At 38.4% G+C, this 26,857-nt stretch overlaps 2 protein-coding genes across 19 annotated transcripts in view; both read left to right on the top strand.

The window, feature by feature from the left end:
• Window positions 1-26,857, top strand: part of SH3D19 (SH3 domain containing 19) — a 185,508-nt gene that overhangs the window by 87,732 nt on the left and 70,919 nt on the right. Inside the window, exon 3 of one of the 18 annotated variants that reach the window (XM_036853930.1) lies at window positions 12,995-13,044. The exons of the other annotated variants lie outside the window; for them this stretch is intronic. The gene's annotated coding sequence lies outside the window, so the exon portion shown is untranslated. The remainder of the gene's footprint in view (window positions 1-12,994; window positions 13,045-26,857) is intronic. 18 annotated transcript variants of the gene reach the window in all.
• Window positions 16,765-17,331, top strand: LOC118896135 (glycine cleavage system H protein, mitochondrial-like). Its single transcript, XM_036853944.1, has one exon. It carries the CDS (start codon window positions 16,780-16,782, stop codon window positions 17,299-17,301), a length of 522 nt encoding a protein of 173 aa, XP_036709839.1. The 5' UTR covers window positions 16,765-16,779; the 3' UTR covers window positions 17,302-17,331.

The following is a 26,857-nucleotide window of genomic DNA, read 5'->3' as shown; positions in this document are numbered from 1 at the left end:
GCACATACATAGTATATATTCAAATAATATTTAGAATAAATGAGGATATATATATATATGTGTGTGTGTATGTATATATATGTGTGTATATATATTCATATATATATATTTATGCCAACTTGCCTTTTCATTTGTATTTTAGAAAGTTTTATCATGCCACTTTCCACTTCATTGTTTTTTTTCAACTGCTACATAGAATTTTCTATTGTAGTTATATTATTATTTATTTAACCAGTCTTTTATTGGTAGCATTTGTATTGCTTATTGATAGCATAACAGGAATGATGCTGCAGTAAACATCTTTATGTTCATATATTTGTGTACATGTGTGAGAAAACCTCTTGCTTCTTACAAGATAAATTTTTTACTCAAGTTTCTTTCGAACTCCTATTCTCATTCACACTTAAAGTTTGACATTTTATATACCCTACATTTCAATTTTCTCCCCAAATCTCAGATGGCTTCATGGTGGTTTGGTCCCAGCGCAGGTTCAGTAGGGCCTGTTGCAACCACCATCCCCATAATGTGGCCTGAACTGTCACCCACACAGGGAGGTACATGAACTCAACATGAAGAATATTTATAGCACATAGTTTGGCACACTCACAGTTAATAGTTGATCATATTAAAACTCATAGCAACCACTTTATCATTAAGAATTTGAAAGGGTCTTGGTTTTCTGCATTGGTACCCTACTGTTGGTCTTATAAAGATGTTTAGGATTTTATTTTGACACTTTACCATTATCACATTATGGTTTAAATAGATTAGCTAAAAGCAAAAGATTTAACTTGTTTTTGCTTTTCTCCTTTCTAAATATGTCTATTAAAATGTCATGCTCTGCTGGGCTTAGTTTAACTACTGTCATTCTGTAGCATTTCCCTACCCTTATGTTCTGATTCCCATACCTCTATAAACTATAGCTTGTGTGTAATTACTTTCTGGCATTATGTTTTCTAAGCTATAAGAAAAACATTACTTTTGCTGTAGCATTTCTAATGCTGTAAACAAGGTGAAAAATTAAAGTGTATGCAGGTTTTGGGGGGAAAAATCCTTTTGCGGTGGGAGATGAGAAAGGATTATTAACATTTTATGTCATTCTACAGAGAATATATACTTTTTATTGTGGTTTTAAGAAATGTGACTTTAGCATTCCCCCCTAGTGTGATGGGAATGAAAATGAAGCATTTATATGGTTTATCAGTTGGGTAATTGAAAAGTTTTATCAGCTGGCCTATCACTGCCCTAGTGCTTAGTTGGCGGGGGCGGGGGGGGGGGGGGGGGGGGGGGGGGGAGCCTCTCTGAAGCTGTTTCAAATTAAACTATCAGCAGGCAGTTAACTTTGGAACAGCAGCTGGTCCTGTGTTTGCTGCTTTTCTCAAGACTGGCAGGTGCGGCCCGCACTTCTCAGCAGTCCAGGGAGCACGTGGACGTCCTGGCCCTTAAATCTTTTCATCCTAATTCTTTTCTCTCTTTCCCTTGGGTTATATTTTGTATTCGTTCTTTACTTTTCTGCAGTATAATTTAGAAGCAGTTATTTACACAGTTCTACAAAATCTATATTAAACAGCCTTTAGTTGAGTGAACTTTGTATACATCTTTGTGGATCTCTATCTGCCCTTAAGTTATGATTTTACCCCGATTAATAAATATCCTTGTACAACTGGACTTTAATTTTTTATTTAAGTGCTTTCCTTTACTGGCAGAGCATGATCACATTTTTCAATGTGTGTATTGAATAGGACTATAAACCATAAAAGTGTACTAACTAATTCCTGGAAGCATCTTAGTGTGGACAGAATTCCTAAACAGTCATTCAGAAGCCCAGTCACCTGCTGTCTCGTTAACAGTAAACTGCTGTTGATCAAAATTCGGTCTTGTTTCATACATAAAACCCTTCCTTTTTTTCTTTTTTTTTAAATTGAAGTATAGTTGATTTACAATATTGTGTTAATTTCAGGTATACTGCAAAGTGATTCAGTTATATATATGTATTTATATGTATTTTTTTCAGATTGTTTTCCATTATAGGCTATTACAGGGTATTGAATATAGTTCCCTGTGCTATACAGCAAATACTTGTTGCTTATCTATTTTATGTATGGTGGTGTGTACCTTTTAATCCTATACTCCTAGTTTGTCTCTCCTCTCCTCCCTTTCCCCTTTGATAACCATAAGTTTGTTTTCTATGTCTGTACGTCTATTTCTATTTTGTATATAGATTCATTTGTATTATTTTCTAGATTCCACATATAGGTGATATCATATAATACTTGTCTTTCCCTCTGACTTAATTTCATTTAGTACGATATTCTCAAGATCCATCCATGTTGCTGCAAATGCAATATTTCGTTCTTTTCATAGCTGAGTAACATTCCATTGTGTATATATACCATATCTTCTTAAACCAATCATCTGTTAATGGGCACTTGGGTTGCTTCCATATCTTGGCTATTGTAAATAACGCTGCTATGAACATTGGGGTGCATGCATCTTTTTGAATTAGTTTTCATCTTTTCCAGATATGGAATGGAATTGCTGGATCATACAGTAGCTCTATTTTTAGGTTTTTAAGGAACCTCCATACTGTCATGAAACCATTCTTGAAACCAGAAATCAGGCCTGCTCCCAAAAATATAATTTCAGGGTTGAGGACTTCCTTTTTGATGAGGGGCTCCTCTGGACACCAAATCAGAGCATTCAGTTCTGCCCCGTGACAAGTTTTTGTCACTTTCCATCTCGTTCCAGTTGTAGAGCAGCTCTCAGAAGATGCAGAGTGAGCCTGCCCACCCTTGCACAACACTTCTATTGATAAATGCAGCAAAAATAAGGCAGGCGTGCCAAAGAAGGACTTTGTGTGTGACTCTCTCTCCTTTTGGAAAGGAGAATTGAGAATCAGTACCCTTTGATAATTAAGAAAATAAAATAATAGAAGGAAAGTATAGATTGTCCAAATGCTTCAGAGTAACATTGTGTCTAAAATACAAACATCCCATCAATTGTAAACCTGTTTCCTAGAGATAAAATTGTCCCTGGCTGCACTGCCTTGTGCAGACACTCCAGGGATGTTATCAAGGAATGACAAGCAGGCCTTAAAGTTTATCACCATCTCTTGCCCCATAGTTTCTCTTTGGTTACAGATTCCAGAGAGAAGCTCTAAACAGAAAAAGTCCTTATACGCTGAATTGCACTCTTCGGAATTTTTTTTTTTTTTAATTATTTAGCTTTGGGGTTGGTCGGGGCGTATATATTGATTAACGCTGCCCAGGTATGCTGATGAACAAGCAGACAGAGTCCAGCTCTAGCAGGAGTTTTAAAGAGAGAAGCAGGGATGGTGTGGTCTCAGAAGAAGAGAGCTTGTGTAAGAAACTACCTTATTTCCAGTGCTGCATGAAGTTCAGCTGTACTTCCTGATTGTGGGAATTCCTGAGATAACCTTGTATACTCATAATGAAAATTCCTTTTATTTAATTCAAGTTTAAAGGGTTTCAGTTGCTTTTAACCTTACAAGTTAATATAATATCATTAGAAGGAATATCAACAATACTGTAATTTAGAAATGAAAATCACATGCTTACATTGGCTTTAGGACTATCCCAGACTATAGCCTTGATTCTAGGATTTATTTCCACAGAGGTTAGGGTACCATGAGTATATTGACCAAATCCCTGCCATACAATATACTGTGTGAAGAAGAAAATGTATTGCTTGTCTTATGAACACTGACAGCAGATCTATGCCTTGGTGAGTAATAGAAGGATTTACCGTTTTGTCTTCTTCAAAAAAAGACCAAAAAACAAAACAAAACAAAACACCCCTCATTTCTTTTCTTTTCTTTTAGTTTTTTTAAACATCTTTATTGGAGTATAATTGCTTTACAGTGGTGTGTTAGTTTCTACTTTATAACAAAGTGCATCACTTATACATATACATATGTCTCCATATCTCTTCCCTCTTGCGTCTCCCTCCCTCCCACCCTCCCTATCCCACCCCTCTAGGTGGTCACAAAGCACTGAGCTGATCTCCCTGTGCTATGCGGCTGCTTCCCACTAGCTATCTATTTTACATTTGGTAGTGTATATATGTTCATGGCACTCTCTCACTTCATCCCAGCTTACCCTTGCCCCTCTCCGTGTCCTCAAGTCCATTCTCTAGTAGATCTGTGTCTTTATTCCCGTCTTGCCCCTAGGTTCTTCGTGACCATTTTTTTTCTTTTTTTAGATTTCATATATATGTGTTAGCATACGGTATTTGTTTTTCTCTTTCTGACTTACTTCACTCTGTATGACAGACTCTAGGTCCATCCACCTCACTACAAATAACTCAATTTCGTTTCTTTTTATGACTGAGTAATATTCCATTGTATATATGTGCCACATCTTCTTTATCCATTCATCTGTCGATGGACACTTAGGTTGCTTCCATGTCCTGGCTATTGTAAAAAGAGCTGCAATGAACATTGTGGTACATGACTCTTTTTGAATTATGGTTTTCTCAGGGTATATGCCCAGTAGTGGGATTGCTGGGTTGTATGGTAGTTCTATTTTTAGTTTCTTAAGGAACCTCCATACTGTTCTCCATAGTGGTTGTATCAATTTACATTCCCACCAACAGTGCAAGAGGGATCCCTTTTCTCCACACCCTCTCCAGCATTTATTGTTTGTAGATTTTTTGATGATGGCCATTCTGACCAGTGTGAGATGATATCTCATTATAGTTTTGATTTGCATTTCTCTAATGATTAATGATGTTGAGCATTCTTTCATGTGTTTGTTGGCAATCTGTGTATCTTCTTTGTAGAAATGTCTATTTAATTCTTCTGCCCATTTTTGGATTGGGTTGTTTATTTTTTTGATGTTGAGCTGCATGAGCTGCTTGTAAATTTTGGAGATTAATCCTTTGTCAGTTGCTTCATTTGCAAATACTTTCTCCCATTCTGCGGGTTGTCTTTTCATCTTGTTTATGGTTTCCTTTGCTGTGCAAAAGCTTTTAAGTTTCATTAGGTCCCATTTGTTTATTTTTGTTTTTATTTCCATTTCTCTAGGAGGTGGGTCAAAAAGGATCTTGCTGTGATTTATGTCATAGAGTGTTCTGCCTATGTTTTCCTCTAAGAGTTTTATAGTGTCTGGACTTACATTTAGGTCTTTAATCCATTTTGAGTTTATTTTTGTGTATGGTGTTAGGGAGTGTTCTAATGTCATTCTTTTACATGTAGCTGTCCAGTTTACCCAGCACCACTTATTGAAGAGGCTGTCTTTTCTCCACTGTATATTCTTGCCTCCTTTATCAAAGATAAGGTTACCATATGTGCGTGGGTTTATCTCTGGGCTTTCTCTCTTGTTCAATTGATCTGTATTTCTGTTTTTGTTCCAGTACAATACTGTCTTGATTACTGTAGCTTTGTAGTATAGTCTGAAGTCAGGGAGCCTGATTCCTCCAGCTCCGTTTTTCTTTCTCAATATGGCTTTGGCTATTCGGGGTCTTTTGTGTTTCCATACAAATTGTGAAATTTTCTGTTCTAGTTCTGTGAAGAATGCCATTGGTAGTTTGGTAGAGATTGCAGTGACTCTGTAGATTGCTTTGGGTAGTATAGTCATTTTCACAATGTTGATTCTTCCAATCCAGGAACATGGTATATCTCTCCATCTATTTGTATCATCTTTTCTTTCTTTCATCAGTGTCTTATAATTTTCTGCATACAGGTCTTTTGTCTCCTTAGGTAGGTTTATTCCTAGATATTTTATTCTTTTTGTTGCAGTGGTAAATGGGAGTGTTTTCTTAACTTCACTTTCAGATTTTTCATCATTAGTGTATAGGAATGCAAAAGATTTCTGTGCATTAATTTTGTATCCTGCTACTTTACCAAATTCATTGGTTACCTCTAGTAGTTTTCTGTTGGCATCTTTAGGATTCTCTATGTATAGTATCATGTCATCTGCAAACAGTGACAGTTTTACTTCTTCTTTTCCAATTTGGATTCCTTTTATTTTTTTTTCTCCTCTGATTGCTGTAGCTAAAACTTCCAAAACTATGTTGAATAATAGTGGTGAGGGTGGGCATCCTTGTCTTGTTCCTGATCTTAGTGGAAATGGTTTCAGTTTTTCACCATTGAGTACGATGTTGGCTGTGGGTTTGTCATATATGGCCTTAATTATGTTGAGGAAAGTTCCCTCTATGCCTACTTTCTGGAGGGTTTTTATCATAAATGGGTGTTGAATTTTGTCAAAAGCTTTCTCTGCATCTATTGAGATGATCATATGGTTTTTCTCCTTCAGTTTGTTAATATGGTGTACCACGTTGATTGATTTGCGTATATTGAAGAATCCTTGTGTTCCTGGAATAAACCCCACTTGATCATGGTGTATGATCCTTTTAATGTGCTGTTGGATTCTGTTTGGTAGTATTTTGTTGAGGATTTTTGCATCTATGTTCATCAGTGATATTGGCCTGTAGTTTTCTTTCTTTGTGACATCTTTGTCTGGTTTTGGTATCAGGGTGATGGTGGCCTCATAGAATGAGTTTGGGAGTGCTCCTCCCTCTGCTATATTTTGGAAGAGTTTGAGAAGGATACGTGTTAGCTCTTCTCTAAATGTTTGATAGAATTCACCTGTGAAGCCATCTGGTCCTGGGCTTTTGTTTGTTGGAAGATTTTTAATCACAGTTTCAATTTCAGTGCTTGTGATTGGTCTGTTTATATTTTCTATTTCTTTCTGGTTCAGTCTCGGAAGGTTGTGCTTCTCTAAGAATTTGTCCATTTCTTCCAGGTTGTCCATTTTATTGGCATATAGTTGCTTGTAGTAATCTCTAATGATCCTTTGTATTTCTGCAGTGTCAGTTGGTACTTTTCCTTTTTCATTTCTAATTCTATTGATTTGAGTCTTCTCCTTTTTTTTCTTGATGAGTCTGGCTAATGATTTATCAATTTTGTTTATCTTCTCAAGGAACCAGCTTTTAGTTTTATTGATCTTTGCTGTCATTTCCTTCATTTCTTTTTCATTTATTTCTGATCTGATCTTTATGATTTCTTTCCTTCTGCTAACTTTCTGGGTTTTTTGTTCTTCTTTCTCTAATTGCTTTCGTGTAAGGTTAGTTTGTTTATTTGAGATGTTTCTTGTTTCTTGAAATAGGATTGTATTGCTATAAACTTCCTTCTTAGAACTGCTTTTGTTGCATCCCATAGGTTTTGGGTCGTCGTGTCTCCATTGTCATTTGTTTCTAGGTATTTTTTGATTTCCTCTTTGATTTCTTCAGTGATCTCTTGGTTATTAAGTAGTGTATTGTTTAGCCTCCATGTGTTTGTATTTTTTACAGATTTTTTCCTGTAATTGATATCTAGTCTCATAGCGTTGTGGTCGGAAAAGATACTTGATACGATTTCAATTTTTTAAAATTTACCAAGGCTTGATTTGCGACCCAAGATATGATCTATCCTGGAGAATGTTCCATGAGCACTTGAGAAGAATGTGTATTCTGTTGTTTTTAGATGGAATGTCCTATAATTATCAATTAAGTCCATCTTGTTTAATGTATCATTTAAAGCTTGTGTTTCCTTATTTATTTTCATTTTGGATGATCTGTCCATTGGTGAAAGTGGGGTGTTAAAGTCCCCTACTATGATTGTGTTACTGTCGATTTCCCCTTTGATGGCTGTTAACATTTGCCCTATGTATTGAGGTGTTCCTATGTTGGGTGCATAAATATTTCCAATTGTTATATCTTCTTCTCAGAATGATCCCTTGATCATTATATAGTGTCCTTCTTTGTCTTTCGTAATAGTCTTTGTTTTAAAGTCTATTTTGTCTGATATGAGAATTGCAACTCCAGCTTTCTTTTGATTTCCATTTGCATGGAATATCTTTTTCCATCCCCTCACTTTCAGTCTGTATGTGTCTCTAGGTCTGAGGTGGGTCTCTTGTAGACAGCATATATACGGGTCTTGTTTTTGTATCCATTCAGCCAGTCTTTGTCTTTTGTAGAGCATTTAATCCATTTACATTCAAGGTAATTATCGATATGTATGTTCCTATTACCATTTTCTTAATTGTTTTGGGTTTGTTATTGTAGGTCTTTCTCTTCTCCTGTGTTTCCTGCCTAGAGAATTTCCTTTACCATTTGCTGTAAAGCTGGTTTGGTGGTGCTGAATTCTCTTAGCTTTTGCTTGTCTGTAAAGGTTTTAATTTTGCCATCAAATCTGAATGAGATCCTTGCTGGGTAGAGTAATCTTGGTTGTAGGTTTTTCTCCTTTATCACTTTAAATATGTCCTGCCACTCCCTTCTGGCTTGCAGAGTTTCTGCTGAAAGATCAGCTCTTAACCTTATGGGGATTCCCTTGTATGTTATTTGTTGTTTTTCCTTGCTGCTTTTAATATGTTTTCTTTGTATTTAATTTTTGATAGTTTGATTAATATGTGTCTTGGCGTGTTTCTCCTTGGATTTATCCTGTATGGGACTCTCTGTGCTTCCTGGACTTGATTAACTATTTCCTTTCCCATATTAGGGAAGTTTTCCACTACAATCTCTTCAAATATTTTCTCAGTCCATTTCTTTTTCTCTTCTTCTTCTGGGACCCCTATAATTCGAATGTTGGTGCGTTTAATGTTGTCCCAGAGGTCTCTGAGACTGTCCTCAGTTCTTTTCATTCTTTTTTCTTTATTCTGCTCTGCAGTAGTTATTTCCACTATTTTATCTTCCAGGTCACTTATCCGTTCTTCTGCCTCAGTTATTCTGCTACTGATCCCTTCTAGAGAATTTTTAATTTCATTTATTGTGTTGTTCATCACTGTTTGTTTGCTCTTTAGTTCTTCTAGGTCCTTGTTAAATGTTTCTTGTATTTTCTCCATTCTATTTCCAAGATTTTGGATCATCTTTACTATCATTATTCTGAATTCTTTTTCAGGTAGACTGCCTATTTCCTCTTCATTTGTTAGGTCTGGTGGGTTTTTGCCTTGCTCCTTCATCTGCTGTGTTTTTCTCTGTCTTCTCATTTTGCTTAGCTTACCGTGCTTGGGGTCTCCTTTTCACAGGCTGCAGGTTCATAGTTCCTGTTGTTTTGGTGTCTTTCCCCAGTGGCTAAGGTTGGTTCAGTGGGTTGTGTAGGCTTCCTGGTGGAGGGGGCTAGTGCCTGTGTTCTGGTGGATGAGGCTGGATCTTGTCTTTCTGGTGGGCAGGTCCATGTCTGGTAGTGTGTTTTGGGGTGTCTGTGGCCTTATTATGATTTTAGGCAGCCTCTCAGCTAATGGATAGGGTTGTGTTCTTGTCTTGCTACTTGTTTGGCATAGGATGTCCAGCACTGTAGCTTGCTGGTCGTTGAGTGGAGCTGGGTCTTGGCGTTGAGATGGAGATCTCTGGGAGATATTCGCCATTTGATATTACGTGGAGCTGGGAGGTCTCTTGTGGACCAGTGTCCTGAACTTGGCTCTCCCACCTCAGAGGCACAGCCCTGACGCCTGGCTGGAGCACCAAGAGCCTGTCATCCACACGGCTCAGAATAAAAGGGAGTAAAAAGAGAAAGAAAGAAAGAAGAAGATAAAATAAAATAAAGTTATTAAAATAAAAAATAATTATAAGAAAAATTTTTTAAGCAATAAAAAAAAAAGAAAGAAAGAAAGGAGGGAGCAACCAAATCAGAAAACAACAAATCCACCAATGATAACAAGTGCTAAAAACTATAGTTAAAAAAAAAAAAAAAAAAAGGACAGACAAAACCCTAGGACAGATGGTAAAAGCAAAGCTATACAGACAAAACCACACACAGAAGCATACACATACACACTCACAAAAAGAGAAAAAGGGAAAAATATATATATATCTTTGCTCCCAAAGTCCACCTCCTCCATTTGGGATGATTCGTTGTCTATTCAGGTATTCCACAGATGCAGGGTACATCAAGTTGATTGTGGAGATTTAATCCGCTGCTCCTGAGGCTAACACCCCTCTTTAATATGGGATTTCCTAAAATACAAAATACAGCCAGACCCATGAATTTTCAAACATTTATTTGCATATACTCCTTGACATTTTATATATTGTGAATAAATCCCAGAAGTGATGAAAGTCTTAAATCATTTTCTAATTCTCTTCAAGACACCTTCCCCCTTCCTCTGATTTTAAACCTTCCACCTATAGGAGAGTCAGTGAAAGAAGACAAGTTCTCAAGATTCCTTGGTAATTGATTCACAATTCTTACTTATTTATGTGTTTTTTTGGTGATTTCCTCTCAATGTTCGGCTGTAGGTGAGGCAGTGATGAACAGTAGCTAAGAACTCGGGCTCTGGAACCAGACCATCAAAGTTTAAATCCTGGCTTCATCATTTGTAAGCTGTGAGACCTTGAATGTTTAAATTACATAAACTCTTTTCTTATCTGTAAAATTGGGATAACAATAGTACATTCCTCTAAGGGTGGATGTGGGGATTAAGTGAGTTAAAAGATGTAAGGCATTAGAGCAGTGCTCAATAAGGTTGGCTATTATTACCATTGGAATGGATGTTATCAACTCCAATGTCCTTCATTCCAGGTGGATTAAGTAATTGATTCTTATTAAGTGGAATTTAAATTGGGATCTTGGAGTTTTTAAAGTTTCATATTGAAAAAAATTTTAGAGTAGCAGGTAGAATAGAGATCATCCATTCAAAGTATATGATAGATGAGGAAACTGACATTACAGTTATGCTCAGAGTAGTGGCATGGCTGTAACTGGACCTCGGACCTCTGAACTCTTCTCACGGTCCACTCTCTGTGTCTGACAACTATCAGGATCCTTGGTCCTGAGCCCTACATGCCCTGTGTCTCCAGGAATTCACTTATAGCATTAATGCTATCAGATGCTTTATGTACAAGGGTGAGTCACCTCTCCCCTCTTCTGTTTGGCCCTTACTTGCAGAGAGTAGAGACTTGATCTTGGTATTATTTTATAATAGTCATTGTTGAGAATATAGCCTTCAGATCTCCCATAGGTTTGTTCTGCTTAAGCCTGAGGCAAAACCACAACTTGCATTTAGGGTAGGCCTCATGTTGGGAAGGGATCGTGACTTAAAAAAAAAAATCTCCATGGAACATCGATGAATGCAAATTTGATATCAAACAAATGTATTGGGGTTTCTGTATGATGATATATTTGAAAGTGGGATTCACTTATATTCAACAAATAGTTATTGTGTGTGATAAGCATTTATAGGGCATTGAAGTAGTTTTATACTAAATCTGGGGAATTGGAACCCTAAAAAATAATCTACAGAAATTTTGCCCCTCCCTGTTTTACCTTACACTCTTAAGGTTAGCAGTCTTTCTGTCTTCCTTTTACTAGTACTTCTCTTCTCTGTAAAACAGCACTCCAGATGTTCTTTCTAGTGGTGTTAGTCAAAGTGGCGAGCCCCATGATTGGGCCTTCTTGACCTCACTCCTCATTTTGAACATGACCTCACCTTGAGAAAAAAATATTTAGGTTTTGACAACGCTACAATTCCTGTAGGGGATCTTTTCTAGTACCTCCTATAATCTCTTACAAATAAAACATGGAAGAGCAGAGTTTGCATAATCAGAGTGGGGGTTTTTTTGATTTTTTTTTAAATTTTTTTAAAAAGTTATTTTATTTTTGGCTGCGATGGGTCTTTGTTGCTGCGTGCAGGCTTTCTCTAGTTGCGGCGAGCAGGGGCTACTCTTCGTTGCGGCACATGGGCTTCTCATTGCGGTGGCTTCTCTTGTTGCAGACCATGGGCTCTAGACGCACAGGCTTCAGTAGTTGTGGCACGTGGGCTCGGTAGTTGTGGCGCACGGGCTTAGTTGCTATGCAGCATGTGGGAGCTTCCCGGATTAGGGCTCGAACCCATGTCCCCTGCATTGGCAGGTGGATTCTTAACCACTGCACCACCAGGGAAGTCCCAATCAGAGTGTTTAAAAAAACACAATGGTGATAAATGTAACATTAATGTAAGATGTGAGCAATGGAGGGAACTGGGTGTGAGGTATGTGGAAACTAGTAATCTTCACAACTTTTCTGTAAATCTAAAACTATTTACAAAATTTTTAAATTTATTTTTTAAAAAGGTCTTCCCCCCACCCCAAAATACGTATAAAATTACTGTGACAAAATAAGTTACAGCAATTCAGTATTAGCACAGTGAACAGTTTTTATTCTACTTTACCAGATAATCTAAGATAAAATGGTCAAGGCTGAATCACTTCAATAAGAGAAAGGTCACTATTCTTATACAAAGTCCTAGTTTGAAAACAAACATTTCTAAGGAAATGTTAGATGTAAAAGGGAATATGAGTACAGTCTTTATGTTAAAATTTAAAAATGAGGCCTAAAGTCATTATCTGAAACATTTTGATATCCAGGGACAAAAAGAAACAAACTGACCAACTAAAGACTGCTTCCTAATTACTTCGGCATAGTTCTATCTAGAGCACAGATCACCCTGCAGGATAGTTCATCATTATATGTTTATAAGTCTCACTCCCCACATGAAGGCAGTTGTTCATCTTTGTATCTCCAGGTTTGGTACATGACAGATGATCAGTTAGTGTTTCCCAACTTGAGAAGAGATACTTTCAAGTGAACTAGAAACAACTAGAAATCTGAGGATCTCAAGAAGTGTACTCCATTTTGAGGCTACTTGCAAAAGTAAATAAATGATGTAGAAAACGCTTTCTGATTTGTATTTGTGTCGGTTGTCTCCACACACTGCTGTTTTCTCCGGCTGCTGAAATCCTCCAGAGGCCCCGCTGCCCCACCACCAAGCATAGTCCCACATCAGCGAACTTTCTGGTAGAGGTGCTGGTGGAACGAAGAGGGGACCTTTGCTGTTCTGTTCCGGGAGTCCCACCCCGTCTTTCTTAGACCCTTGCCGTCAGGATTGTGGCTTGTGGGAATGAGGTGGGATTAGGAGGGGAGCTTGGAAACATGTCTTAGATTCTAACCCCACCATCGGTAGTTATGTTTCTTTCCTCTTTTGTCTCCATCTCCTTCTTTCTTCTTTTCTTGAAATTCCAGGAAGAACCCTAAGTATCGTTGGACTGGGTTCAACTCAGACTGAAACAGTGGTACGTCTCTCCTAGGAAAACTGTGGCCCCAGTTTTAACAGAGTGTTTGTCTAGAAGCAAAATGTGTAATGTTATCACACCACCTTCAGGTGTGTGGGGGGCTTTCCTCTTTTCGCAGCTCCATTAAAACAGGAATGATATTTGCTACGTAGATAGGTGGGACGTGTAGGTGGTGGGAGTTACTAAATAATGTATCTTCTTTTTTAAAAGTAACGTCATTAAGAAAAAACAAGTCTGTCTACCCGTCCATCTGCCTGTCTGTCCACCCACCTACCTGTCCATCCATCTGTCCATCCACACATTCATTTCAGTTGATTCCCGTTGTCAGGAATGCTTGTAACAGGAGGGGCCATGGCCCAGGAAACAATTGACGTATCTTATAGGCATTCTTAAGGTGACATAGGCATTGGTGGCAGGTGAGCAGGACGACCCTGGCCCCCCTAGAAGTTTGAGTTAGGACTGGACTGTTGTGCTAAGCCCGTTCGAGAAACGCCAGCCCTGGACTAGCTGGGAGCTTGAGGAGCGGCTCTGGCTTTGGCTGCTGCAAGGAGGTAGATGTGACTCTTCCTATCTGCACCGTCTTGCCACTCAGAACCCATTTTATTATTTTTTAAAGTTTGATTATACTTTACCATCTCTTTCAATTGCATTTCATTTGAATTGACATTCCTGATTTGTTTTATATTTGCAATATTATTTTTTAAAGGATATCTGGAGATGTCCTTAGGTTGTCCCACACTTCCTAATGTGGATTAAAATTGCCTGATTAAAAAAAAAAAAAGAAAAAGAGCTCACCTGTTTACTTTTCTGTCTTTTCCACTAAACTATAAGCTCTTTGAATGTGGGGCTCACCATTTTTATTCTTGTCCCCAGCACCTAGGAGAATCTCTGGAATGTAGAACACACTAAGGAAGTAATAGTTACACTAATGATTTTTAAACTCTAGGTGTTCATGTTCATTTAATTTGATTATTAACTCCCTCTTTTAAATTTTCATGCTGGAGCAATAGGGTTTGTAAAATATATACATCATTTTCTTCTTGTAAACTGTTTTGAAGTTGTATGCATGCTGCTATCCATACTAGGTTACTGGGGGATTTTCACCCCATAATGGCATTTAGGTTGGACCTAGCCTGCTACTTCCATAAAGTGATTCATTATCTGATGGTTTGAATGTAATTTTAATTATCATAAAGTCATGACTTTGATATAAACCGGTCACTTTTTTTACTTTTTGCCATAACAAATCTTTTTTTAAAATAACTTACAAATTACAAAAGTAATAATGTTCATTACATAAAACTTGGAAAATACAGAGATACAGGTAGATAACAAATCATATGCAGTGGTGTCCTGATAAATGTTCAACAACCAGCTAAGTGTAATTGCAATATGAATGTTGGTTGATACTTTTGTTTATATAAGTAAGATGACAGTGAAACAACCAAAACATAGGTCAGAATTTCCACCCATTTTGTCAGTGACCTGAGCAAATTCTTTGCTGATTCAGATAATTGTTTTCAAATACAGGAAGACTGTTTCCTCAGTTTTGGGGGATATTCCTCATGGAACAGCTACAAACACAACATACTTTTATTTTGAATCTGCATTATTAACATTTTCTCCATCACTTTCTTAAGTCCAGACAATCAGTAAAATGATAAATTCAACCCTGGTTTGCCAATTGTTGTGGTGTAAATACTCCCACCTTGGCCAGCATGACACCACTGATGATGAATTGGAAAAAGTTGCACAGTAGCACATCATTATTATAGTATTTCCACCATTCAGAAATGATAGGCATACGTCATCTCAAGAGCATAGATAATAGTGAAATGTAGTAAAATAATTAGGAGATGGTAAGTTTTGAGTACTTATTGCCTTTTTTATGTGATTTATTTAATTGTAAGTTTATATAATTTAAATAAGTCTATATAATTTTTAATAATGGCTATGTTTAAAAAACTGGCCTGTAGAATTTCTGAAAATTTAATTGTCAGCTTTCATGAGCCAGTATGAGCTGTCTCCAGCACACTGCTGGGTAGATGTGTTCTCACTTTTCTTGTATAAATATAAAATATAAATATATAAATTATATATGTGTATATATAATGTGGGTGTATATATATATATATATGGTTTTTTAGGTAAGATTTAAAAAATAAGATTGGGATCACACTGAATATTCAGTTTGGGGATCTGTTTATCTACCTTATAGAAGTAAATTCTGTACTGGTCACACTCTGTTGCTTTGCCACAGACTGTACTTTAGGCCATTTCACTGTGGTATAGCTGGTCACAAGGCAGACTGGGCGAGAATGGCTGAATACAACGCCTCTCCTCTCCAGTGTGGGAGGGAAGAGGAAAGAATGAATGGGGAGGGGACCCCAGAAATCTCCTGAGTAGCAAGCCGGTTATATCACAGTGTGGCACTGGTATGGGCTGCTCATTCCTCAGGCAGAGTCCTCTTGAGAGCCTTGGCTCATCCACATTATGTATAGCTGGACCCCATCCCTACCATTCTCTCCTGTGTTCTCTTCGGCATTTTCTTGCTTCCCTCCTTTCTGCTGCTTTCTAATGCTTATAGCAGGCAGATTTACTGTCTCTGAATCTTTCAAAATGTCCTGTAAAGATAGACCTGCTGGGACTTCCATGGTGGTCCAGTGGTTAAGACTTCACCTTCCAGTGCAGGGGGGTGCAGTTTCGATCCCTGGTCGGGGAGCTAAGATTCCACATGCCTCGCGGCCAAAAAACCAAAACATAAAACAGAAGCAATATTGTAACAAATTCAATAAAGACTTCAAAAAATGGTCGACATAAAAAAAGTCTTAAAAAGAAATAGAACTGCTAGTTTGGGGGCAGTTGTACTCGGTGTCTGCAGTCTTCATCAACAGTCATACCCTTAAATGAAGTTATCTTCAAATATCTAATGTGTATCCTAAAACCTGTTTTTCTGTGGGCTCCCTAATCTAGCGATTTACTATACCTGTTAGGTAATTTCATGTAACTCTTAGTAGTCATCATTTCAAATGCCTTTAAAGTCTTTTGACTGCCAAATATGTTCTTGTTTTACAATGAAAAAGATTTCCAGTGGCTTTGCGAAAGCTAGATATTAGCTGGTAGGTGCACTGCTTGCACTCCTTATTGTAATGGAGAAGTTGTTGAATATTGCAGTAAACGTTTTCATGCCTGCCCGCTCGCTGCTGAAGTTCTGTTCCAGTTCCCAGAGGAGAACAAATCTGCATGTTTGTTGTTAGAATGAGCTCAGCTATCTCCGTGTTCTCTTTTACAATTCTTAGTCAAAGTTTTAAGCTTTAACAGAAACTCTAAGAACTGCCAGCTTTTGAAGTACTTGGTTAAAGGATTTTTTTAATGTATTTGTTTTTATTAGCAAAACAAAAGCCTTTTTAGGCCTTCAACATATGAAATTACATTGATCAGATTTTTCTGTTTTGTATGTTTATTGCTTCATTATTATTTCCTCCACCATTGATTAAGCCTATTTTATTCTGGCTTAGACATCACTGAGATTTGGTGAAAAGATAGAAATGTAATGCTGTAGGAAACTATAAAAGGGTAAAAGGAAAGACTTAGCCAACCTAAAACCTTTGATCAAGAAATTACAAAGCTGCCACCTCGCTCCGGCCCGGGGCCGCCCCCTCCCCGCCCCGCCCCGCCCCCGCCGGCCGGGGGTGCTCTAGATGCTGCGCGGAGACCCTCTGCACCCCTGCGAACATGGCGCTGCGAGTGGCGCGGAGCGTTCGGGCCGCGGTCTGCAGCCTGCGCGCCATGTCTGCGCCCAACGCGCCCTGCCCGCCGCGGCCCTGGGGACTGAGGGCGGGCGCCGTCCGGGCGCTGCGCACCGGACCCGCTCTGCTGCCGGGTCGTAAATTCACAGACAAACATGAATGGGTAACAACAGAAAACGGTGTTGGAACAGTGGGAATCAGCAATTTTGCACAGGAAGCTTTGGGAGATGTTGTTTACTGTAGTCTGCCTGAAGTTGGGACAAAATTGAACAAACAAGAGGAATTTGGTGCTTTGGAAAGTGTGAAAGCTGCTAGCGAACTCTATTCTCCTCTATCAGGAGAAGTAACTGAAATTAATGAAGCTCTAGCAGAAAATCCAGGAGTTGTCAACAAATCTTGTTTTGAAGATGGTTGGCTGATCAAGATGACACTCAGTAACCATTCAGAACTAGATGAACTAATGAGTGAAGAAGCATATGAGAAATACATAAAATCTATTGAGGAGTGAAAATGGAACCCCTAAATAAACTAGTTTGAAACAAAACAAAACAAAAATAAGCAATTACAAAGCTGAGAAATGGGTGGCTACGACATTCACTTTTAACAGAGATTTTTTAAAAATTATTGGTCTAGAAAAATCTTGTAGTGCCTTATAACAAATAATTTATGCATTTTTATTAATAACATTTAAATCTAGCTTTTAAAAAATATCTGCCTCACTATTTCAAATAAAAAATGGAGCCAACATTTTAGAAGTAATATCTTTGTAAAGTTTTAAAGTCAGGGTTTCAAACTGACCTAATTTTCTATCTTATTGGAAGCATCACTTAACTGATATTTTGATCAGTTTCAGATGCTTAAAATATATGTCTGTTTTTGCAATGAAAAATAGCAAAACTGCCTTGTGGCAGTTTTATTTTCATCCCATAAAGAATGGAGAGGGGACTTCCCTGGTGGCGCAGTGGTTAAGGATCCTCCTGCCAATGCAGGGGACACGGGTTCGAGCTCTGGTCTGGGAAGATCCCACATGCTGTGGAGCAACTAAGCCCTTTCGCCACAGCTACTGAGCCTACACTCTAGGGCCTGCAAGCCACAGCTACTGAGCCCGAGGGCCACAACTACTGAAGCCCACGCACCTAGAGCCCATACTCCGCAACAAGAGAAGCCGCTGCAATGAGAAGCCGGCGCACCACAACGAAGAGTAATCCCCGTTCACTGCAACTAGAGAAAGACTGCGCGCAGCAACAAAGACCCAACGCAGCCAAAAATTTTTAAATAAATAAATAATGGAGAAACACGAAATCATGTTTCTCACCTTTTTTCTTTCCCTGCTGCCTTCTACTAAACCCACTGATTTTTCATATGCTATTATTAATAGTAAGGTTTCATTTTTTACGAGAGGTTACTACAGTGGTTAATTGAGATGAATTTGATCTCATTTGAAAACTACCACATGCTGAGGTTAAGGCATCTTCCCAAATATTCATATGCCTGCACACACCCCTTTGTTTGGAACATATTTTGTTGCTAGCCCAGCTCCAAATATCAGCTGCTTCTGGAACTTCTGAGTTTTGGTACTGATTTTGATTGTCCACGTCATCAGGACATAGATGTCCAAGCATCTATGCTATGCAGTTATCTCTTCTAGGTTTCAATCCTGAATTATTCAAAGTGAGTTAGGAATGATGTCAAAATGAAGGCCAAAAATATTGGTCTATACTAATTGTACCTCCACTAAAAATTAATCCCCTCACTTTTACTCTGATAGATTTATCAAGTTGTGTGTGGAGTGTAATTCCTCTTTTCCGCCTTCCATCTTCCTACCTTGTCCTCCTGCATCCTTTATATGACCTAAAATTCAAATAATCTATTAATCAGATACTCTCCCTTATCTACATATATATTCCTTTGACTTTTTTTCAGTGTCTCCAAGGGAATAGAATTAATCTCAGGTTATTTTTTAAGTGTTAGATTTGTTCATGTACTAAGGAAGGAAAAAGATAAATAAAAGCTGTAACCAGAAATGTTAGAAAAGAGCTCATCTCCATAACTGACATCAAAAAGTGTTACCAGCTACGTCTCTGAGTTTACAGCAGCAGTGAAGGGGTGGGGTCATTACCTCTTTCTGCGTCCCACCCTCTTCCATCCTTTTGCATAACAGGACCAAGAGAATAGAAAAATAGATTACATGTTCTGATGAGAACTGTCATAAAAAACACACTTATACCAAAAAGCAGATTTTTCTAGGTAGGTGATAAATTAATCTGTTACGAGAAACTCTTCCTCCTTCTCTTCTCCCTGAATATTTTTTTCATCCTTGAGCAGAGGGTTTTCACTTGGTGTTTGCTTCTTATTATCTAGGCCTTAGGACTCCGTATATGGTCTGTGATGTAGGAAACATCTGCCTTTAATTGTTCCTTCTGTAGTGTGACCAAGTGACTCTGGATTTCCACCAAACTTCCTGTGTCCTAATTTTTCTTGCCACGTGGAGTCCCCTCTCCTCCTCACAGGAGTTTATCCCAGGTTTTCCCTAACATCCATAAGGAAGTGTCCAAAGGGATGTGGCAACCTTTTCCAGTAGAAGCTCTGCTGCAGGATGACAGATTTTAGGGAAGGGTGTGGATTTTCTTTTTTTTCTTTTTTAAAAAGAACTTCTCTTTAAATTATTTAAAAGTCATTGTTAAATAGGGTGGAATTGCACGAGTCATTTGTCTTTAGGAGACTTGTTCTTTACTTATGATCTAAAATATTTTATGGCATGGAATCTGAGCATGCCAAAAGTACTTTAAAAGTTGTCTTAATTTTTTTAAATTGGCCGTACTTATTTTTTTTAATTTAAGGTTTATATGCAACATCATTCCAATATGTACATTGCCTGAGAAGGAGTTTATAGACTAGCAGAGGAAATAATACAACAAAACACCTCTAATACAAGGTACCAAGAATATGAAAGACCTAATTTTAAGAAAAGCAGAACTACACACAAATTGTGAGCTCCTGCCCACAGGCTTCTCGCTAGACCATGAGCATCTTACAGCCAGGGACCATGTCCTAATTGTAGATCTTATTTCTTTGGTATCTAGCATAATACCTGGAATAAAATAAGCATTAAAGTTCTTGGTTGAAAATTAAAAATTTCTCTTCATAACTGGGTACATGCCTGTCTTTTGGTCAAAAATACAGACATCATCAGCTAATAAGACAAAAGTTTGAAAAATCAGGCTCTGGATGTTTTGGGTGCTTCAAACTTGAAACTGCTTGAAACTGCCATCTCTTTTTTTGACGTTTTATTATCCCTCACTCTGTCCTGGCATATATATAATGGACACCCCTTTAGGACCGTGTGATCCTTTTCATGCAAATAACTTTTAATCATAAAATTTAATCCTCCTATATTGCTATATATCCAGCAAGGAGAGGGGTAAATTTTAGCCCTTTTTCTCTTTCTAGGTTTTCTATGTAAACTCGTCCTGTAGATCACTTTAGGTTGACTATAAAGGAAAGATATAAACCCAGAAAAGATTTATTCTGATTATTATTTCCTTGGTTCATTCAATAGGTGTTTGTTGAACACAGTTATACATCAGACCCACAGTTTTCACCCTTTTTGTGTTAACATCTGAAGATCCAGCTAAAGACCCTATTCTCACATGTTGCAGTAAAAGCCACCTTTCTTAGGTGCTCACTTGACATTATGCCTATTCCTCCTCTCAGAATAAGTTGTACATGCTCTACATCATATAACATAACCCACAGTTGCATCTGACTAATATCACTGTATGCTATTGTGTATGAGACATGGTTTGAAATTTAGCAGCACACCAGTGAAGTTTGTGCTGCTTATTGGTTGGGAATTACCAGAGGCTTAACTTATAAAATTACTCCTGAAATTCCATTAATTGACACTTAAAGTACCGTATTTGTTGCCAAATTACGTGCCATGTCGATGCCATCTCTTAATAAGGTGAACCTGGCCAGTTTTCCATCTACTGTTAGGCGAGAGTTCTGTTCTTTGAGCACCAGATGCTCATCAAGGTGACATTTTGTAGGAAAAATATCTATTTTAAACATCAGATCCAGACACTTTTGGCAAGATGTGCATACAAGATGTACCTGGGAACTGAAACCAACAGAACAAAGCCAGCAGCAAAATTATTTCTGGGGATTTGCTTATTAAGTAGATTGTAAGTGGGATCACCTGTGCTATTCAAGTTACATGTGTTTCTGTCTGTGAGTAGGATTGAGTTTGCATTAGTTCAGTGAGCACGTGATCCCACTGAGCTGCACTATAAAAACGAGTGGAGACCATCTCTTTCCTTGAGAAGTTTGCAGGCTAATTAGGAAGTCAAGACATGCATGTGTGGAAAAAAAAGAAAAAAACAACTTAAACCATTGGAAAGGACAGGGCAACATATTCTAATTTTAAATGTACTCTAGTTATTAATAGTAGAGTTGAAAGCCTCTTGCAGGATCTTTGAACACTTTTGTGGGATTTGTTTTTTAATAGAGCTAAAGAAATATGAAACTCTGCAGAGCTACTGAGCACCGTGCCCATTTTGTGAAAAACGTCATGGGAAGCATGACCTAAAGGAACAGAGATCTGTGTTCTCAATGGGGAAAATACAGCGCTCACAAAAGCCTGGTGGTCTGCTTTGTTCTCTTGGCTTTGTTGTTGCTTCAGCTTCGTAGGAGATTAGGTACATGAGAAGCATGCATTGTGAATCTCAGAATGGTTGTTAAGTTGTGAATAATAATTGCAACTGAAATGCGAATGGTCAATTATTTGAATTTATAAGGTAGGGTTATGATAACTACAGGGCAACTCAACTGGCGTGGGCAGAATAGCTCCAAAAATTTCAACCACATGTAATTATGGACTCCAGAAGCTTGTGTATTGGCAAACAGGGTGGGAAAGAGAACGAACATTTTTTGAGACTCTAATAAATGCCAAGCACTGTGCTGTATATTTTATGCAGTATTTTTTCATTCAGTTTTAGTAACAAGCCAAAAGATGGACATTCGTATCCACATATTACAAATAAGAAACTATCCCAGCAAGTAAGTAAATTGGCCGAGCTCACACAAATAGGAAAGCAGGTCTGTGGCCGGCTCCAGATTCTGTCCTTTTCCCACTACAGTCATGATACCCCGGAGGTACATCATGCATCCTGTTTGCTTTCTCTCTGCCTGTCCTCTGTATTCTTCATGCTCACCGGCACACTGTCAATAAAACTCATTTTACAAATTTTATAACAGGTAGAGTGTGTTAATGACACTCATTTAAATATGTATTAACTTTTTTGTCCAGAAACCAAATATGTAAATAAAGGTTATACGTATGATTTTCTTGTCTTTGAAAAAGATTAAGTAGAAAAATAACTGATGTAACTTGATGTTATATTATAGATCTCAGTGATTATACTTGAGCTGTCAATGTGATGAAAAAGTTAGTGAACTCAGAACTCATACAACTTTTTGCCTAAAGCTTTCAGAGTATTAATAGAAGTATTTTATAGTTTTGTTTTAGTTTTTAACTTTAGCAAAAGTCATTCTAATTGGATCTCAATTATTTTTCTTTACTAACCTTTATTTTCTAATTCTGAAGAAGGAATTCACTCCCCTTGCCATACCCAAACTTTATGGAAGCCAATCAGAGTTTTAGAACTAAAACATAATTTGTTTTCATTAGTTTCAGATAACTACACTTAATCTTATTTTTTTTCCATTCCCCACAGTGTATCAGATCTGGCTCTACATATTATGATGATGATGTTAACTTAGACACTTTTAAAATGACATCATAGCTTTATATTTGTCTCAGTGGCAAAATATTATTTACTAACTCATACTTTCTTCTCCCATTACATGATATTGTCTTAATCTAGCAGGCAACATAGGGTGATAAATTTTGATTGATGCACACAAAAGATGAAAGCACAAGTATTTTTGTTATTCTGTAACACTAGTGCTTTCTGTTTTGAGAAGCAAATCAAGGTTGGCCCAAGGCTTTGTTTATAAAAGTACTGTATATGTAATGATTTTTTTTTCTGCAGTGCAGCAAGTCAAGGTTTATTGTAGTCCTGAAATTAGTATCATAAAAAAAGCCGTGCACATAATCCTCGGTTTATAAACACCTGACTTAAAAAGGTTATTTTCATAGAATGACTGACTTCTTATGTTCCGTCTTAGAAAGACTAATTTTTTCACCTGATACAGCCATAGTACCGCTTTTCTAAAACTGTTCTTGGTGCTAGAAATTTCTTTTACTTCTTCTCTTCTCATCACTGCCTTTGTCTTATTCCCTCGCATTGAGCCTCTACCCCTGCCCCATTTATTCCCACTGCTGCCACCATCAACTTGGCAGCCGGAAATGGTAAAGCCAACATCTTTCCCATCCGTATAAACACTGTTATTCTGTTTTGTTGCCATTGGCTTAGTGGTCCAGCTGAGGTCAGTTTTCCTCCATGGGACATTTGGCAATGTCTAGAGACATTTTGGGTTGTCAAAACTGCAGAGGGGCGGGGGGAGTGTGCTTTGGGCATCTGGTACGTATAGGCCAGGGATGCTGCTAATCCTGCTATAGTACACAGGACAGCCCCCGCCCCTACCCCCTTAACAAATGTCAACAGTACCAAAGGTGAGAAAACCTGCACTAGTTCTATTCAAGCATCAGCTCCGTCTTTTCCTCTCCTCTCCCAGGGCTAAACTTAGACACTCCTCTTTTGAGCTCCCGTAATACCTTGTATAACATTTTTTTCATATCCTGTTTATATCTTTTATTTGTTGATCTTGTCAATAAGATTGCATACTTCTTTTTTTTTTTAAATAAAGAAGTTTATTTATTTATTTATTTACTTATTTATATTTGGCTGTGTTGGGTCTTCGTTTCTGTGCGAGGGCTTTCTCCAGTTGCGGCGAGCGGGGGCCACTCTTCATCGCGGTGCGCGGGCCTCTCACTGTCGCGGCCTCTCTTGCTGCGGAGCACAAGCTCCAGATGCGCAGGCTCAGTAGTTGTGGCTCGCGGGCCCAGCCGCTCCGTGGCATGTGGGATCTTCCCAGACCAGGACTCGAACCTGTGTCCCCTGTATTGGCAGGCAGATTCTCAGCCACTGTGCCACCAGGGAAGCCCAAGATTGCATACTTCTTGAGGGAAGAGGTTATTTATTACCAATATTGGTGTCCCCAGTTTGTGGCAAAATGTCAGGTACATAGTGAGAACTCCATACGTGAATAAATGCATTTTTGAATAAGGCACCCTAGACTTCTCCAGTGCCTTTCTGGAACTTCCAGAAACCTCTTCTTGCTCACTTTTACCTTCTTTTTCCTACATCTACTCATCACTTATTTTTTAAAACGTTAGTGTGTCAACCCTATCATTCATATATTTAATTCCTAAAAATATGGATCTCCCCACAATTCAAGACATATAGTGGGATAGGGAGGGTGAGAGGGAGATGCAAGAGGGAGGAGATATGGGGATATATGTATATGTATAACTGATTCACTTTGTTATGCAGCAGAAACTAACACACCATTGTAAAGCAATCATACTCCAATAAAGATGTTAAAAAAAAAAAAAGACATGTAATGCCAGACTCCAGGGTTTATTCGTAGACCCTTTAAAAATGTCAGGCATGCCATAAACATCATGGCTGGTGCGTACAAACCAGCTACAGTCAACAGTGCTTGTTCTAGGGAGATGTTCCAGACAAATTCCTACTTGCTTTTGAAACACTTTGCTGTCATATCCCTGACCCATGGATTCTTAGTGTTTAACCTAGCTAGTCATGCCTGGCATCAACACTACCCACTGTAGCATGTTCCCACATCCTTTGGCATGGCATTTGGGTTCCATTCCCTTCTTATCTTTGACTATGGCTTCTTCATATGTGGAGCTCAAACCATGCTCAACTGTCTCTTTACTTCTGATGGTTTGCTACCTGACGCTCTCTCTTTAGAACCTTTCCTCCTACACATTCTTCAGGTCTCAGTCAAGACACATGTCACATGTTAGAAGCCTCTCCTCGGACCCCAAGATTGAGTGATGTATACCTTCTCTGCATTCATAGCACCTTGTGCCTAACCCTGTATACTATTAATAGAAAAGCAGTTGCAGTATCTGTCTTTCTCACCAAGGTCAGAGTCTGTGCTTTCAAGGCATTTCTGGTGCCTGGTACATATTATACATGTAATAAGTATTGGATGTATGAGAGAATGGATGAGACAGAATACCTCTTCCAGCCTGCAAATATCTTACCGATCTGGTTAAACCTTTCTGCTGGGAGGTGGAGATAAATCAGTCCAAATGTTGAGAGCCTTTGGAGAAGATGCTACATACAAGGGGATAAAGTTCATGTTCACTAGCAGCTTTATCAGGTTGACTAGAGGGCTGTACCTCTAGATCACATTAGTTTAACTCCTTGTTAAGCTGATGGCTTTATTGACTAGTACTCTAATGATATGCCCATGGCCTTTATTGAGGATTTTTATATAGAATGCATTTTTAAAAATATACTCAGTTGCCTCTGCACCTAGAAAGAACTCCAAAACCTATAAGATGTTGCGGGATGGGCACTTGCAGGCATTGTTCTGATTTGTTTACCAAACAAGCCAAATCCAGCAACTCCTGGATTTGGGAAAACAATTTTTTTCCTTACCAGAGAGAGTGGTGGGCAATGAATTTAAACTTGGGAACAAGCTGTTGCTTTGAAAGTTGGATAAATATTTTTTTTAAATCTGTTTTATTTTGATAAAACATGATCCAAAATAAAAAGAGAGATTAGATTTTCTTAGATGAGATTAAGAACAACCATTGTGTTTGTTGTTGTTGACAACATTACAGTGTCATACTTAGCAACTTTTATTTTGTTCTCTCCTGTCATCTGCAGAGTCTGGATGAAACTTCAATGTGAAATTTTGGGGGCCAGCTTTATGCCTAGGGGCGATTTGCTTACATATTGAACTTTGTGCAACAGTGGAACATTCAGAAACTTACACCCATCCACCCAAGCCTGAGTTGTAGACTTTTGGACTATCATCAGACAGTAGTGAATTCACATCTGGCTCTGCCACTCACCAGCTGTGTGACTGCAGCCCTAACCTCTAAGCCTTAGTTTCCTCCTCATTTTCAAAATGGATCATGTGTTTGGCACACGTAATAATAAGCTGTTCTCATCATCATCTTCATTGCTGAAATCTCATTTCATTATGTTGAGAAACTTTTTTTTTAATGCGATTTTCTTTGTTAAAGACACTTTCTTAACAACTAAGCAAGGTTCTATGCAAAAACAGTGGGAGAGAGTGCTCCTACAGCACAGCCTGGGAAGGGCTATTGGGGGAAAGTGGGAAGAAAGGGTAGAAGGGGACCCTGAACAGCTGGGGACCCCAGAGTCCTGGAGGAAGACAAATCAGCATCAGCAATCACACCTGAGACAATTCTGTCTTGACCGCAACTTTTGGTTCTCCTCCTCAGGATCGAAAGCCATTTCCCCAACCTCTCGTTTCCCTCCTTGGAAGGTTCTTTGACTCTCATACTCTCTAGTGGGTTTATCTGCCGCACCAAGAACAAAGGCACCTGATAATAGGGCAGCAGTGCTTGAAGAGCAGACGGCAAAAGATCTGGGTCAGCTCTGCCAGGCGCCAGGACACGGGCTTATAAAATTAGAATGGAGTGAAGATGCAGTTTCACAGTCCTGTGTTTTGTCATGGAGGGGCCTGGGCTCAGGTTCTGTCTGAACAGCAGAAACCAGAGGAGAGCAAGTGAATCTCAAAGAAAAAAATCTCTTAAAAACATAAACTGTTAGGCCTACCATCTGTATGATATCAGACCCCAAAGTGAGACCCTGTCAAGGGTTGTATGTGTTGTCAGATGTTTTGTGATGGCCCTAAAGATTATGAACACACATGAATCATGCTAATAGTGGCTCGCGTTTATTGAACACACACTTTGTTCCAGGCACTGTGTCAAATGCTTTCATGGATTCTCTCTCTTACTGTTCACAATGACCTCATGCGGGAGTTGAGTTATTCTTGCTTTTATACGTGAGGAAACAAGGGGCCTTGGA

This window comes from Balaenoptera musculus, chromosome 5 (genome assembly GCF_009873245.2).
Source record: "Balaenoptera musculus isolate JJ_BM4_2016_0621 chromosome 5, mBalMus1.pri.v3, whole genome shotgun sequence".
In the NCBI taxonomy this organism is placed as follows: domain Eukaryota; kingdom Metazoa; phylum Chordata; class Mammalia; order Artiodactyla; family Balaenopteridae; genus Balaenoptera; species Balaenoptera musculus.
Note: the sequence above shows the minus strand (reverse complement) of the source record. Positions and strands in the feature narration are given on the sequence as shown.